This window comes from Dinoponera quadriceps, unplaced genomic scaffold, assembly GCF_001313825.1.
Source record: "Dinoponera quadriceps isolate SergipeBrazil2010 unplaced genomic scaffold, ASM131382v1 scaffold10492, whole genome shotgun sequence".
NCBI classification, from domain to species: domain Eukaryota; kingdom Metazoa; phylum Arthropoda; class Insecta; order Hymenoptera; family Formicidae; genus Dinoponera; species Dinoponera quadriceps.
The window spans coordinates 1-13,100 of NW_014564250.1; the positions used below are offsets into that span (position 1 = coordinate 1).

Below are 13,100 nucleotides of genomic sequence, written 5' to 3' on the forward strand. Positions count from 1 at the left end.
ATATTCTCCATACGTGTTATAAAACTGAAACACATCTCTTTAGTTTTAACGTTTTAAGATATTTAATTGTAGATGTGCATATCTTTACGACATTCTACTTGTACACATAAATTTACTGAATAGACATTTACATTCCGTAGCATTTTAGAAAGACACTTAATTTATCGTGCAACATAATCAATATATCTCATTTTCTTTAAATAATGGCTGATACACCCATAAAGTGCAATGAAAACACCATGGTTAAATACATTACCACAAGACTCTCAAATGATGTTTGACGATGCTGGCTAATTTTCGTTGAACCGAGCAATTTCGCTTCGCGTTATTCTTCATCAGTTCGTTAAACCACGTGTACAACATGCTTAGCTGACCAGAGGCGTGCATCGCGAATACAATGGCAAGGCTACAAATACATACTGTGGAGGAATTCGTTATGTAGCTCGACATAACTTGCATAGTAATCATGATTTCATTCGCCGGACTGAATCTCGCGTCTATCAGCTTACGGTACGCCGGACACGACAACGGATGTATCGTGGTGGATACGTTATTAATAACCAGTGTTACAGTTTTCATTGTTGCGGCTAAATTAAATAAAAATGCGCTGCCCTGCATGAACGTCGCACAGACCCCGGTCATGTAACGACCCATCTTGGCATGCTTCATCATCACTTCGTAATCCTCTATTTTCTGAACGACACGCCAATCCTCCTCCATGTGCTTTATACATTCAAGAATAGCTTTGCCGCGTGCTAGTAGTATCGAATAATTCAAGAAGCCCATTATCCTGTGAAATAGCGGAACAAGGGGGCTCAGTTTCATCTGAATACCTTTCGCCTCGAGAAACACGTATAATATACCCGGTATTGTAATTATTGCTACCACGGATGACCACATGGGAATAAGTACTATCGGGGAAAGTCTCTCTATTAGGCTGGATGTGCGTGTTTGTGGCCAAGCGCCAATCGATATGAGGAACCATCGGCTCAGCTGTAAACTGTAATCGTTGTGTTTCTTTGAATCAGCATTACTCGGAACATGTTTGACGTTCGACATGTTCCCTTCATGAAGACGCACGGGTTACTGCCACAATACACCACGGTGCACCTGCTAGAGCGAGATTCTCAGTAGCGCTTGCGCAAACCTTAGGAGAAGTTTAACACCGAGAAGTTTACCGCGGACAATTTTCCTGAAGGATAGAACGCAATGTATTCAATCAATATTCGTTCTTCGGAGGAACGTCACGTTGCTATTTTTGTAAGAGAATATCGCTTGTTGCGTGCGATTTATAGAAATGGAAATACTGTAAAAATGGGTACGTATAAGTGATATGTAATATGTAACATAGAAGTGATATATAATGTCGATAACTGCAATTTTTCTGACGGTTCTTTTGCTTTGATTATTTCTCGATCTTCTACTTCTACGTGTATTCTGACATAGAGTGAAGAACCAGTGCCAACACATTATTTTGAATACTTATCGTGTGTATCTTGACATTATATATTCATCAGACTTATACCGAAATCTATGTTTTTTACAGCACTCAACTTAAATATTATATTTTATGTTGTCATCGTTCGCAAAATATTCAAATATGCTAGAGAAGTCTTAAATACCTGGAAAACAAGAAAGTTATGTGAAAAATTACCGCTTGTCGAACATGCGGAAATTTTTATCGATTAGCTTTATCTTTTGAAATCTCCTTCCTATAGTATCTCAATACACAAATTCCGGACACCCTTCTTCGTGTACTTACGTCGCCGAAAGTTGCAATAGATAATTGAATTAATTTTCCTGCAGTTATTTTGATCACGTTACTCGATCGTGCGATTATCAAGACGAGACCGTGCGCCGTTTTATGATGTAGATTGTACCAATTAGTCATATACGCCACTTCACCAACACGTTTGCACTGACAAATTAACACGGACATTTTTAAATTTTCTAAGTGTAACGTTTCTAAGTCTAAGTGCCGTACAAGTTAATCAGCTTTAGAGTATTAAAAGATTTGAAATATATTAATAAATATATGCGGCATCATAAAATGAATACGTATGTAGAAATACGAGATATTACGCTGTTGCATCTTTATGTAATAACTTAATTGCGTAGTACTTTACAATGAAGTGGGACAAATAAATTAGGAGGAATGATATTCTGATTTCGAGGCTATACCTTTTCGGTGATAATTTCGCCGATGTAGCAAAATATAAAAATATTAAAAGCCATCGATACATATACTATAACGTAAGATGTTATTTGTGCTGCATCAAATGTACCCCAATTCTGAAAACAATAAAATAGAGACCTTTCTTTTGCCACGTAAAAAGATAAAATTTCCTACTTATTTGTTAATAATCTATTCGATATTTACTTTCTCTGACAATCAATTCGTGATTCAATGAAGATAACGTTGTTCTTCACAATAATTTGTATAACAATTTGTGGAATACGGAAAACAAAATTTCCCCTTTTTACAAAACATTTTAACGTACCATAAGAATATAATATCCAAGTAAACACAAAATTATGGTACATCCCGTCAGTTCGACGAGAGAGGCCTTATGCATAATATTTTCCACGCGCGATATAAAACTGAAATATATATGAGAAAGTTTAATGTTGCGATCTATTTGCAACAGGATTCTCGCCTATTAATTTATTAGACATATTCATATTTTCTCATCGGTGACGACAAATAACAACTTAATTCAGCTTCCGGTTTTATGCCCTTCATAGACTTGTTTTGAAATTTCGTGAAATGAAATGTTTATGAAGAACGCGCCACTCTGAAGCTAAATTAAGCATGTATACACACCAAGAAAGCGTAAAATACCAGAAAAATAATACTTCCAATTATTCAGAAAATTGTCATTAACCCCTTAACTTGTACGCTCAAGTTAATTCGAGCGCGCTAAACAGGCCAAACTGTGCACACTCGAGATAATTCGAGCGGCGTTGTATTTTATGCTGCTATAATTTTTCACACTCGAATATAATCGAGAATTGAAAATAACAATGTGAAAGCAAAGAAAAAAATTTTTTTACATAAAGAAAAATTGATTCTTTTGGCCGGTTTTTTTCAAAAAAACTGTGCGTTAAGGGATTAATTCGCCATTAAAATTACAAGAATCTTGACATTTTGAAGTAAAACTTCTTTATAATAAATTAATCTTATTCAAATTGCGCATTCAAATAGGCTGTTTTCAGTCACATACCTCAACACTCTCAGATGATGTTCCACGATGACGATCATTCTTTGTTCGTCTATATGATTCCCCTCTTTTTGTTTCTTGCTGAGTTCGTCCAACCTCATGTATAGCACGTTCAATTGACCAGAGGCGTGCGTTGCAAGGACAGCGGCTAAACTGCAAATACCGACCGTTGCGAAACTCACTACAAATGTCGACAAGATCTGTATAACCAGCACAATTTCATTTACAGGACTGTATCTCATGTCGATGATCTTGCTATATGCTGGACACGTCATCGGGTGCATCGTGACGGTCTCGTTGCCGATAACGATTGTTACGGTTTTCATCGCTTTGGCCACGCCATAGAGAAACGAACCACCCTGCATGATCACTCCGCAGATCACGGCAATGAATCGACCGAACTTGGCGTGCTGCATCATCACTTCGCGATCATCAGCTTTTTGCATCATTCCCCAATCCGCACTCATGTGTTCTATACAATCGCGAATGTTGACGCTGTGTTGGAGCAGCACCAAATAATTGAACGAGCCCATAACTCTGTTAAGCAGTGGAACAAGGGCATTCAATTTCACTCGGATGCTCACATTTTCAAAAAACATGTATAACGTACACGGTATCATTATAGAACACACTATCGCCCAGCAAACGAGAACCTGTATTAACACCATTACCTTCTCAGCCGCGCTCGACGCGCTTGTCAATGGCCAAGCGCCAATCGGCTTGAGATACCATCGATTCAATTGGAGACTATAATCGTGGCCACTTTTGCTCTCGATGCTTTTCAGCATAAGTTTCCGATCTGCCATGATTGCTTCGCGAGAGTACTCGATGTACTGTCGCAGCGAGCAATGCCGGAGCGGGACGGTGCATTCTGTTAATGGCTCGAATGGGCGCCTGCGCCAACTTCGGAAGTTTAATGAACGCGTACTACAACGTATTTTTCATCCTGTGAGAAATGTATGCATGCTCGATCAATAATAGTTTGCACAAGCTTACATTGACAATATTCCGAGAGGACACCGTATGTGTGGTAACTATAAGCGCAGGTTCTTGCAAGTAACAACAAATAAATTTCAATAGAATAACTTAATTTTTAAATTGTTTCGCAACAATTATCCAAATCGCATTCGTTAAATATATCACGCAATGTTTCAAAAATTATTTAATAGAGGAAAAAATCTGCTTCTGTAATAGTTTTTGATTTTATTCATTCAATGTTGATTGTTCCTTGAGAATATATATTCTCCTTTTCTTCACAAAATATATTTTGCTCTTTCCTATAAATCATTATATTTTATTTGGTCATAGTTTGCAATATTTTCAAATATGCCACGGAAGTTCTAAGCACATAAAACAAGAACGTAGTTTCTTCTACATAGAATACAGCGATTCTGTTGAACTATTGAGAATTTTAAAAATCTTAAATCTGTCAGCATATATTAAATTCTCTCTCATGTTAAACAGATTTATGTTATATATATTTCAATATAATAAATAACATAAAGTCAAAGAATCTATCTTTATTATTCAGGATCGTTATAATTAAATATATATTATTATAACAATGATACATATGTAAGTTACTTACGTCTCGAAATTCGCAATAGATAACTGAAATAATTTTCCCGGGGTTATCTTGATCAATTTACTCGGTCGTAATATTATCAATACAAGACCACGTGCAGTAAATTGATTTAAGTTGTGCCAATTAGTCATATATGCCGCTTGTCTAACATTTTTGCACTAACAAATAAATATAAACATCTTTTAAAATCTTTAAGATGATTTTAAAGTTTGATAGTTTGATAGGCAATTTTAAATATGTTATGAGGTACTACATTGGAACCTAAAATCCAATTTTGCTAAAATTTTACTGAGACAAATATTTTTCTTTACTAATGCATTAATATTACATTTTGGAATGAAATTAGAAATTACAGTAGAAATATATGAGGCAATTTTAATTTCGAGACGAGGTACCTATCTTGTGAGAATTTCGCCGATATAACGAAATATAAAAAAATTAAAGCCCTGCGATACAATAATGTAAGCTGTTATTTTTGCTTCATCAAAATTAGCTCAATTCTGAAAAATTGAAATAGCCTTATCTGTACAAGAGGACGACATAAATATATCTTTTACTATATAATTTCTGTAACTGAATATATTTTATAATATTTTATATAATTATAAAGAAATTAGCAAGGGAGCAACTAATAAGCTGAGAAATCAGCTTATCATAATGGAATAATATCCAAGCAAACACACCATTATTTTGCTTCTTGTTATTTCCACAAAACTGGCGTTATGGAAAATATTTTCCATGCGCGTTATGAAACTGAAACGTAAGTGACTATGTAGGTATATAATATCATCTAGTTTTTGCAAGAAGGATACATACAAATTGAACAAGTTAAAAATGAGTTCAAGTTTTTTGAACAAACAAAAACTGCTTTTAAAAAATTTTTTAATATCATATTTAAATGCAATAGCAATCTATTTTGTATATATCTTTATCTAAATAACATTATTTTTAATAAATAATGCTTTAGTAGTTTCCTCTATACAGATCCCGATGACCGGCTGTTTCAAGGAAAATACTTTAGTATTCTCAAATGACGTTTTACGATGTCGACCATTTTTTGATCGGCTAAATAGTTCCCTTTTTCGTCCCCTAGTTCCCTTTCTCGTCTTCCTTATCGAGCTCGTCTAGTCGCTTGTACAGCACGCTTAATTGGCCGCAGTTATGCGTCGCGAAGACAGCAGGCAGGCTGCAAACACCTACTATAGAAGAACCAACTAGAAACGTCGACATGAATTGTACACCCAGCATGAATTCGTTCGTAGGGCTGAACTTCGTATCAATACACTTCCGTTAAGACGGACATGTCATCGGGTACATCGTCAACGTCTCATTATCGACAACTATGGTGACAGTTTTCATTGCTTTGGCTCTACTGTAATGTGCCGCCTTGCATAATTATTCCCGCAATTAAGGCAATAAAACGGCCCAATCTGGCCTGTTGTAACATTATCTAACGATTGTCCATTTTTTCAACGAGTCGCCAATCCGGTTCCATTTATTGTATACAATCGCGAATGTCGCTGCAACGATTGAGCAACATCAGATAATTGATCGAGCCCATAATGAAACAGCGGGTCAAATGCGTTCAGCATCGAATGGCTATCCTCTGCCTCAAGTACCACATATAGAAAACACAGTATCATTATAAAACAAACTATAGACCAATAAATAAGATTCTGTAATAACACGTTGACCCTCCCAGCTACTTTTGTCGCGCCGGTCAATGGACAAGTGCTGATCGGTTTGAGATATCTTCGATTCAGTTGAAAACAGTAATCGTGATCGCTTTTGAATTCGATACTTCTTAATACAACTGTGTCTGTCATGATCACGTTGCGAAAGCATTCGATGCACTACCGCGGCAGACAGTGCCGAAGTAGGGTGGTATATTATGACATGGTTGAATTCGTACAAGCGCTTGCGTCATTTCTTTTTCCTGAGACAACGCATGCACATTCGATCGATAGTTGTTTGTCGCTAAGAGATTACATTTTTAGTCGTCCGAGAGTACGTCACGTGTCCTGTTTGTGTGATTTGCGTAAGCAACGTGAAGCATATGTCGATTTTATTATATATTATTATTTTACCAGATGTCTTACTATATTCGTTAAATATTCATTAAATATATCGCAGGGTTTCTTGAAAAAATATTTAGTGTATGAAAATATTTTTCGATGATGGCTTTTAATTTTATTTATTAATATTCATTGCATCTTCAAAATATATTTATTTGTTTTCTGTTATAAAATATATTTTGCTCATTTTCTCAATAGTTTGTTATATTTTACATAGTCATTGTTCGCAATATATTCAAATATACTATGGAAGTTCTAAGTACCTGCAAAGAAGAATGTATCCTTTTCTATATGCAATATAAAGAAAATGTTGGATTACCGAGAATTACAGTAAATCAAATTATATTAAAATTCTAAATTAACGAAATAAATGTTTATTAAATACTTTATAATATAATGAATAGCAGTGAAGGTATAGTAATAAATATGTAAAATTTAAATCTTGGTGTATGAGTTCGTTATAATTTGTAAGCGATTGGTATAATGAAGTTGATATTTATATACACATCACTTACATCTCCAAAAGTTGCAATAGAGAGTGGCAATAACTTTCCTGCGGTTATCTTGATCACTTTACTCGATTGAGCAATTATTAATACAAGTCCACGTGCAGTTTTGGGATTCAATTTATACCAATTTGTCATATACGCCATTTGACCGACATGTTTGCACTGACAAATTAACACGGACATTTAAAAATTTTTTTAGTGTAATGTTTCTAAGTCTAAATACCGTACTAGTTAATCAGCTTTAGATTATTAAAAAATTTGATATATGTTAATAAATATATGCGGCTTCATAAAATGTAGTACGTATGTAGAAATACGAGATGTTACGCTTTTGCATCTTTATGTAATAACTTAATTGCGATATATTTTACAATGAAGTTGCACAAATAAATTAGAAGGAGCGGTGTTCTGATTTCGAGGCAATACCTTTTCGGTGAGAATCTCGCCGATGTAGCAAAATATAAAAATATTAAAAGCCATGGATACATATACTATAACGTAAGATATTATTTGTGCTGCATCAAATGTACCCCAATTCTGAAAACGTTAAAATATAGACCTTTTTTTGCCACATAAAAAGATAAAATTTCCTATTTATTTGTTAATAATCTATTCGACATTAATTTCTCTGACAATCAATTCGTGATTCATTGAAGATAACGTAGTACTTCACAATAATTTATACAACAAATTGTGGAACACATAAAACAAAATTTCCACTTTTTACGACATTTTAACATACCAGGAGAATATAATATCCAAGTAAACACAAAATTATAGTACATCCCGTCAATTCCACGAGAGAGGCCTTATGCATTATATTTTCCACGCGCGATATAAAACTGAAATTTATATGGAAAAATTTAATGTTGCCATCTTTTTTTGCAATAGGGTTCTCGCCTATTGATTTAATAGACATGTTCATATTTTTTCATCAGTGACGACAAGTAACACCATTTAATTCAGCTTCCGGTTTTATGCCTTTCATAGACTTACTTTCGAAGTTTCGTGAAATGAAATGTTCATGAAGAACGCGCCACTCGGAAGCTAAATTAAGCATGTTTACATACCGAGGAAGCGTAAAATACCAGAAGAATAATACTTCCAATTATTCAGAAAATGGTCATTAATTCGCCATTAAAATTACAAGAATCTTTGCATTTTGAAGTAAAAGCTTCTTTATAATAAATTAATCTTATTCAAATTGCGCATTCAAACATGCTGTTTTCAATCACATACCTCAACACTCTCAGGTGATGCTCCACGATGCTGATCATACTTTGTTCGGCTATATGAATGTCCTCTTTTTGATTCTCGCTGAGTTCGCCCAACCGCATGTATAGCACGTTCAATTGACCAGAGGCGTGCGTTGCAAAGACAGCGGCTAAACTGCAAATACCGACCGTTGCGGAACTCACTACAAATGTCGACAAGATCTGTACAACCAGCACGATCTCGTTCACAGGACCGTATCTCGTGTCGATGATCTTGCTATATGCTGGACACGTCATCGGGTGCATCGTGACGGTCTCGTTGCCGATAACGATTGTTACGGTTTTCATCGCTTTGGCCACGCCATAGAGAAACGTACCACCCTGCATGATCACTCCGCAGATCACGGCAATGAATCGACCGAACTTGGCGTGCTGCATCATCACTTCGCGATCATTAGCTTTTTGCATCATCTCCCAATCCGCACCCATGTGTTCTATACAATCGCGAATGTTGACGCTGTGTTGGAGCAGCACCAAATAATTGAAAGAGCCCATAACTCTGTTAAGCAGTGGAGCAATGGCACTCAATTTCTCTCGGATGCTCACATTTTCAAAAAACACGTATAACGTACACGGTATCATTATAGAACACACTATCGCCCAACAAACGAGTACCTGTATTAACAGCATTACCTTCTCGGTCGTGCTCGACGCACTTGTCAATGGCCAAGCCCCAATCGGCTTGAGATACCATCGATTCAATTGGAGACTGTAATCGTGATCACTATTATTGTCGATACTTTTCAACATAAGTTTCCGATCTTCCATCATTGCTTCGCGAGAGTACTTGATGTACTGTCGCAGCGAGCAATGCCGGAGCAGGACGGTACATTCTGCTAATGGCTCGAATGGGCGCCTGCGCCAACTTCGGAAGTTTAATGAACGCGTACTACAACGTATTCTCCATCCTGATAGAAATGTATGCATGCTCGATCAATAATCGTTTGCTCAAGCTTACATTGACAATATTCCGAGAGGACGGCGTGTGTGTGGTAACTATAAGCGCTGGTTCGTGGAAGTAACATCAAACAAATTTCAATCCTATAACTATTAATTTTTTAATTTTTCGCATCAAATATCCAAATCGCATTTGTTAAATATATCGCGCAACGTTTTAAAAATTATTTAATAGAGGAAAAAATCTGCTACTGTAATAGTTTTTGATTTTATTTATTCAATGTTGATTGTACCTTGAGAATATATATTCACCTTTTCTTCACAAAATATATTTTGCTCTTTCCTATAAATCATTTTATTTTATGTAGTCATAGTTCGCAATATATTCAAGTATGCCACGGAAGTTCTAAGCACCTAAAATAAGAACGCAGTTTCTTCTATATAGAATACAGCGATTCTGTTGAACTATTAAGAATTTAAAAAATTTTTAATTTTCAGCAGATAATAAATTCTCTCTCAAGTTAAACAGATTTATGTTGTATATATTTCGATATAATACATAAAATCAAAGAATTCAATTTTATTACTCCAGATCGTTATAATTCATATATATTATTATAACAATGATATATACATAAGTTACTTACGTCCCCAAAAGTCGCGATAGATAACTGAAATAATTTTCCCGCAGTTATCTTGATCAATTTACTCGATCGTAATATTACCAAAACAAGACCACGTGCAGTACTTTGATTTAAGTTGTACCAATTAGTCATGTATGCCGCTTGTCCAACATTTTTGCACTAACAAATAAATACAAACATCTTTTAAAATTTTCACGAAGATTTGAGAGTTTGATAGGCAATTTTGAATATGTTATGAGGTACTACATCCGAACCTAAAACCCAATTTTGCTAAAATTTTGCTGAGATAAATATATCAAACAAGTATTTTTCTTTACTAATGCAACCATATTATATTTTAGAATGCAATTAGAAATTACAATAGAAATATAAGAGACACAATTTTAATTTCGAGATGAGGTACCTGTTCTGTGAGAATTTCGCCGATATAACAAAATATAAAAAGATTAAAGCCCTGCGATACATATACAATAATGTAAGCTGCGATTTTTGCTCCATCAAAATTAGCCCAATTCTGAAAAATTGAAATAGTCTTATGTGTACAAGAGGACGACATAAGTATATCTTTTACTATATAATTCCTGTAATTGAATAAATTTTATAATATTTTTCGTAATTAAAAAGAAATTAGCAAGGGAGCAGCTAATAAGCTGAAAAATCAGCTTACCATAATGGAATAATATCCAAGCAAACACATCGTTATTGTGCTTCCCGTTACTTCCACAAAACTGGCATTGTGGAAAATATTTTCCATGCGCGTTACGAAACTGAAACGTAAGTGACTACGTAGGTATATCATATCATCTAGTTTTTGCAAGAAGGATATATACAAATTGAACAAGTTAAAAATGAGTTTAAGTTTTTTGTACAAACAAAAACTGCGTTTAAACAATTTTTTAATATCATATTTAAACGCAATAGCAATATATTTTGTATAAATTTTAATCAAAATAAAATTATTCTTAATAAATAATTATTTAGTAATTTCCTTTACATAGGTCTCGATGACTGGCTATTTCAAGTCTTCAAGGAAAATACCTTAGGATTCTCAAATGACGTTCTACGATGTCGACCATTTTTTGTTTAGCTAGATAGTTCCCTTTCTCGTCTTCCTTATCGAGCTCGTCTAATCGCTTGTATAGCACGCTTAATTGGCCGCAAGCGTGCGTCGCAAAGACAGCAGCCAGGCTGCAAACACCTACTATAGAAGAACCAACTATAAACGTCGACATGAATTGTACAACCAGCACGAATTCGTTCGTAGGGCTGAACCTTGTATCGATAATCTTTCGGTAAGATGGACATGTCATCGGATACATCGTCAACGTCTCATTATCAACAACTATGGTGACAGTTTTCATTGCTTTGGCTATACTGTAGAGTAAAGTGCCGCCTTGCATAATTATTCCCGCGATTAAGGCAATAAGACGGCCCAATCTGGCCTGTTGTAACATCATCTCACGATCGTCGTTTCTCCCAACGAGTCGCCAATCCGCTTCCATTTGTTGTATACAATCGCGAATGTCGCTGCGACGATTGAGCAACATCAGATAATTGATCGAGCCCATAATTCTGTGAAGCAGCGGGCCAAATGCGTTCAGCTTCGACTGGATGTCCTCTGCCTCGAGTACCATATATAGGAAACAGGGTATCATAATAAAACACACTATAGACCAACAAATAAAATTCTGTAATAACACGATGACCCTAACAGCTACGTTTGTCGCGCCGGTCAATGGCCAAGCGCCTATCGGTTTGAGGTACCATCGATTTAGTTGAAGACTGTAATTGTGATCGTTTTTGAATTCGATACTTCTTAATACACCTTTGTCTGACATGATCACGTTGCGAAAGCACTCAATGCACTACCGCCGCGGGCGGTGCTGAAGTAGGGTGGTATATTATGAACATGGTTGAATTCGGACAAGCGCCTGCGTCATTTCTTTTTCCTGAGACAACGAATGCACGTCCGATCGATAGTCGTTTGTCGCTAAGAGATTACATTTTTAGTCGAGAGTACGTCGCGTGTCCTGTTTGTGTGATTTGGATAAGCGACGTTAAGCATATGTCGATTTTATTATATATTATTATTTTACCAGATGTCTTACTATATTCGTTAAATATTCATTAAATATATCGCAGGGTTTCTTGAAAAAATATTTAGTGTATGAAAATATTTTTCGATGATGGCTTTTAATTTTATTTATTAATATTCATTGCATCTTCAAAATATATTTATTTGTTTTCTGTTATAAAATATATTTTGCTCATTTTCTCAATAATTTGTTATATTTTACATAGTCATTGTCCGCAATATATTCAAATATACTACGGAAGTTCTAAGTACCTGCAAAGAAGAATGTATCCTTTTCTATATACGATAAAATGAAAATGTTGGATTACCGAGAATTACAGTGAAGCAAATTATATCAAAATTCTTAGTGTTAAATTAATGAATCAAATTTATTGTAGACCATTTATTATATACTTTATAATATAATGAATAGCAGTGAAAGTATAGTAATAAATGTGAAAAATTTCTGTCTTGATGTATGAGTTAGTTATAATTTTTAAGCGATGAGTATAGTGAAGATGATATTTATATACACATCACTTACATCTCCAAAAGTTGCAATAGAGAGTGGCAATAACTTTCCTGCGGTTATCTTGATCACTTTACTCGATTGAGCAATTATTAATACAAGTCCACGTGCAGTTTTGGGATTCAATTTATACCAATTTGTCATATACGCCATTTGACCGACATGTTTGCACTGACAAATTAACACGGACATTTAAAAATTTTTTTAGTGTAATGTTTCTAAGTCTAAATACCGTACTAGTTAATCAGCTTTAGATTATTAAAAAATTTGATATATGTTAATAAATATATGC

The 13,100-nt window shown here is 34.9% G+C and overlaps 4 protein-coding genes across 4 annotated transcripts; all 4 read right to left on the reverse strand.

Annotated features, from left to right (window-relative positions):
* Nucleotides 1–252: 252 nt before the first annotated feature.
* Nucleotides 253–1,059, reverse strand: LOC106751273. The gene has a single exon (XM_014632135.1). The coding sequence runs from the start codon at nt 1,057–1,059 to the stop codon at nt 253–255; it is 807 nt and encodes a 268-aa protein (XP_014487621.1).
* Nucleotides 1,060–1,568: 509 nt separating this feature from the next.
* Nucleotides 1,569–4,019, reverse strand: LOC106751274 (odorant receptor 4-like). Its single transcript, XM_014632136.1, has 6 exons — nt 3,893–4,019; nt 3,225–3,758; nt 2,502–2,601; nt 2,182–2,292; nt 1,763–1,918; nt 1,569–1,622 (listed from the first exon to the last, which is right to left on the reverse strand). Exons 2-6 carry the CDS (start codon nt 3,752–3,754, stop codon nt 1,569–1,571), a joined length of 951 nt encoding a protein of 316 aa, XP_014487622.1. The 5' UTR covers nt 3,755–3,758; nt 3,893–4,019.
* A 3,071-nt stretch (nt 4,020–7,090) lies between these two features.
* LOC106751275 (odorant receptor 4-like) lies at nt 7,091–9,432 on the reverse strand. Its single transcript, XM_014632137.1, has 5 exons — nt 8,630–9,432; nt 8,133–8,232; nt 7,817–7,927; nt 7,397–7,552; nt 7,091–7,144 (listed from the first exon to the last, which is right to left on the reverse strand). Exons 1-5 carry the CDS (start codon nt 9,430–9,432, stop codon nt 7,091–7,093), a joined length of 1,224 nt encoding a protein of 407 aa, XP_014487623.1.
* Nucleotides 9,433–9,921: 489 nt separating this feature from the next.
* On the reverse strand, nt 9,922–12,043 carry LOC106751276 (odorant receptor 13a-like). Its single transcript, XM_014632139.1, has 5 exons — nt 11,244–12,043; nt 10,873–10,972; nt 10,609–10,719; nt 10,209–10,364; nt 9,922–9,975 (listed from the first exon to the last, which is right to left on the reverse strand). Exons 1-5 carry the CDS (start codon nt 12,041–12,043, stop codon nt 9,922–9,924), a joined length of 1,221 nt encoding a protein of 406 aa, XP_014487625.1.
* Between the last annotated feature and the right edge of the window lie 1,057 nt (nt 12,044–13,100).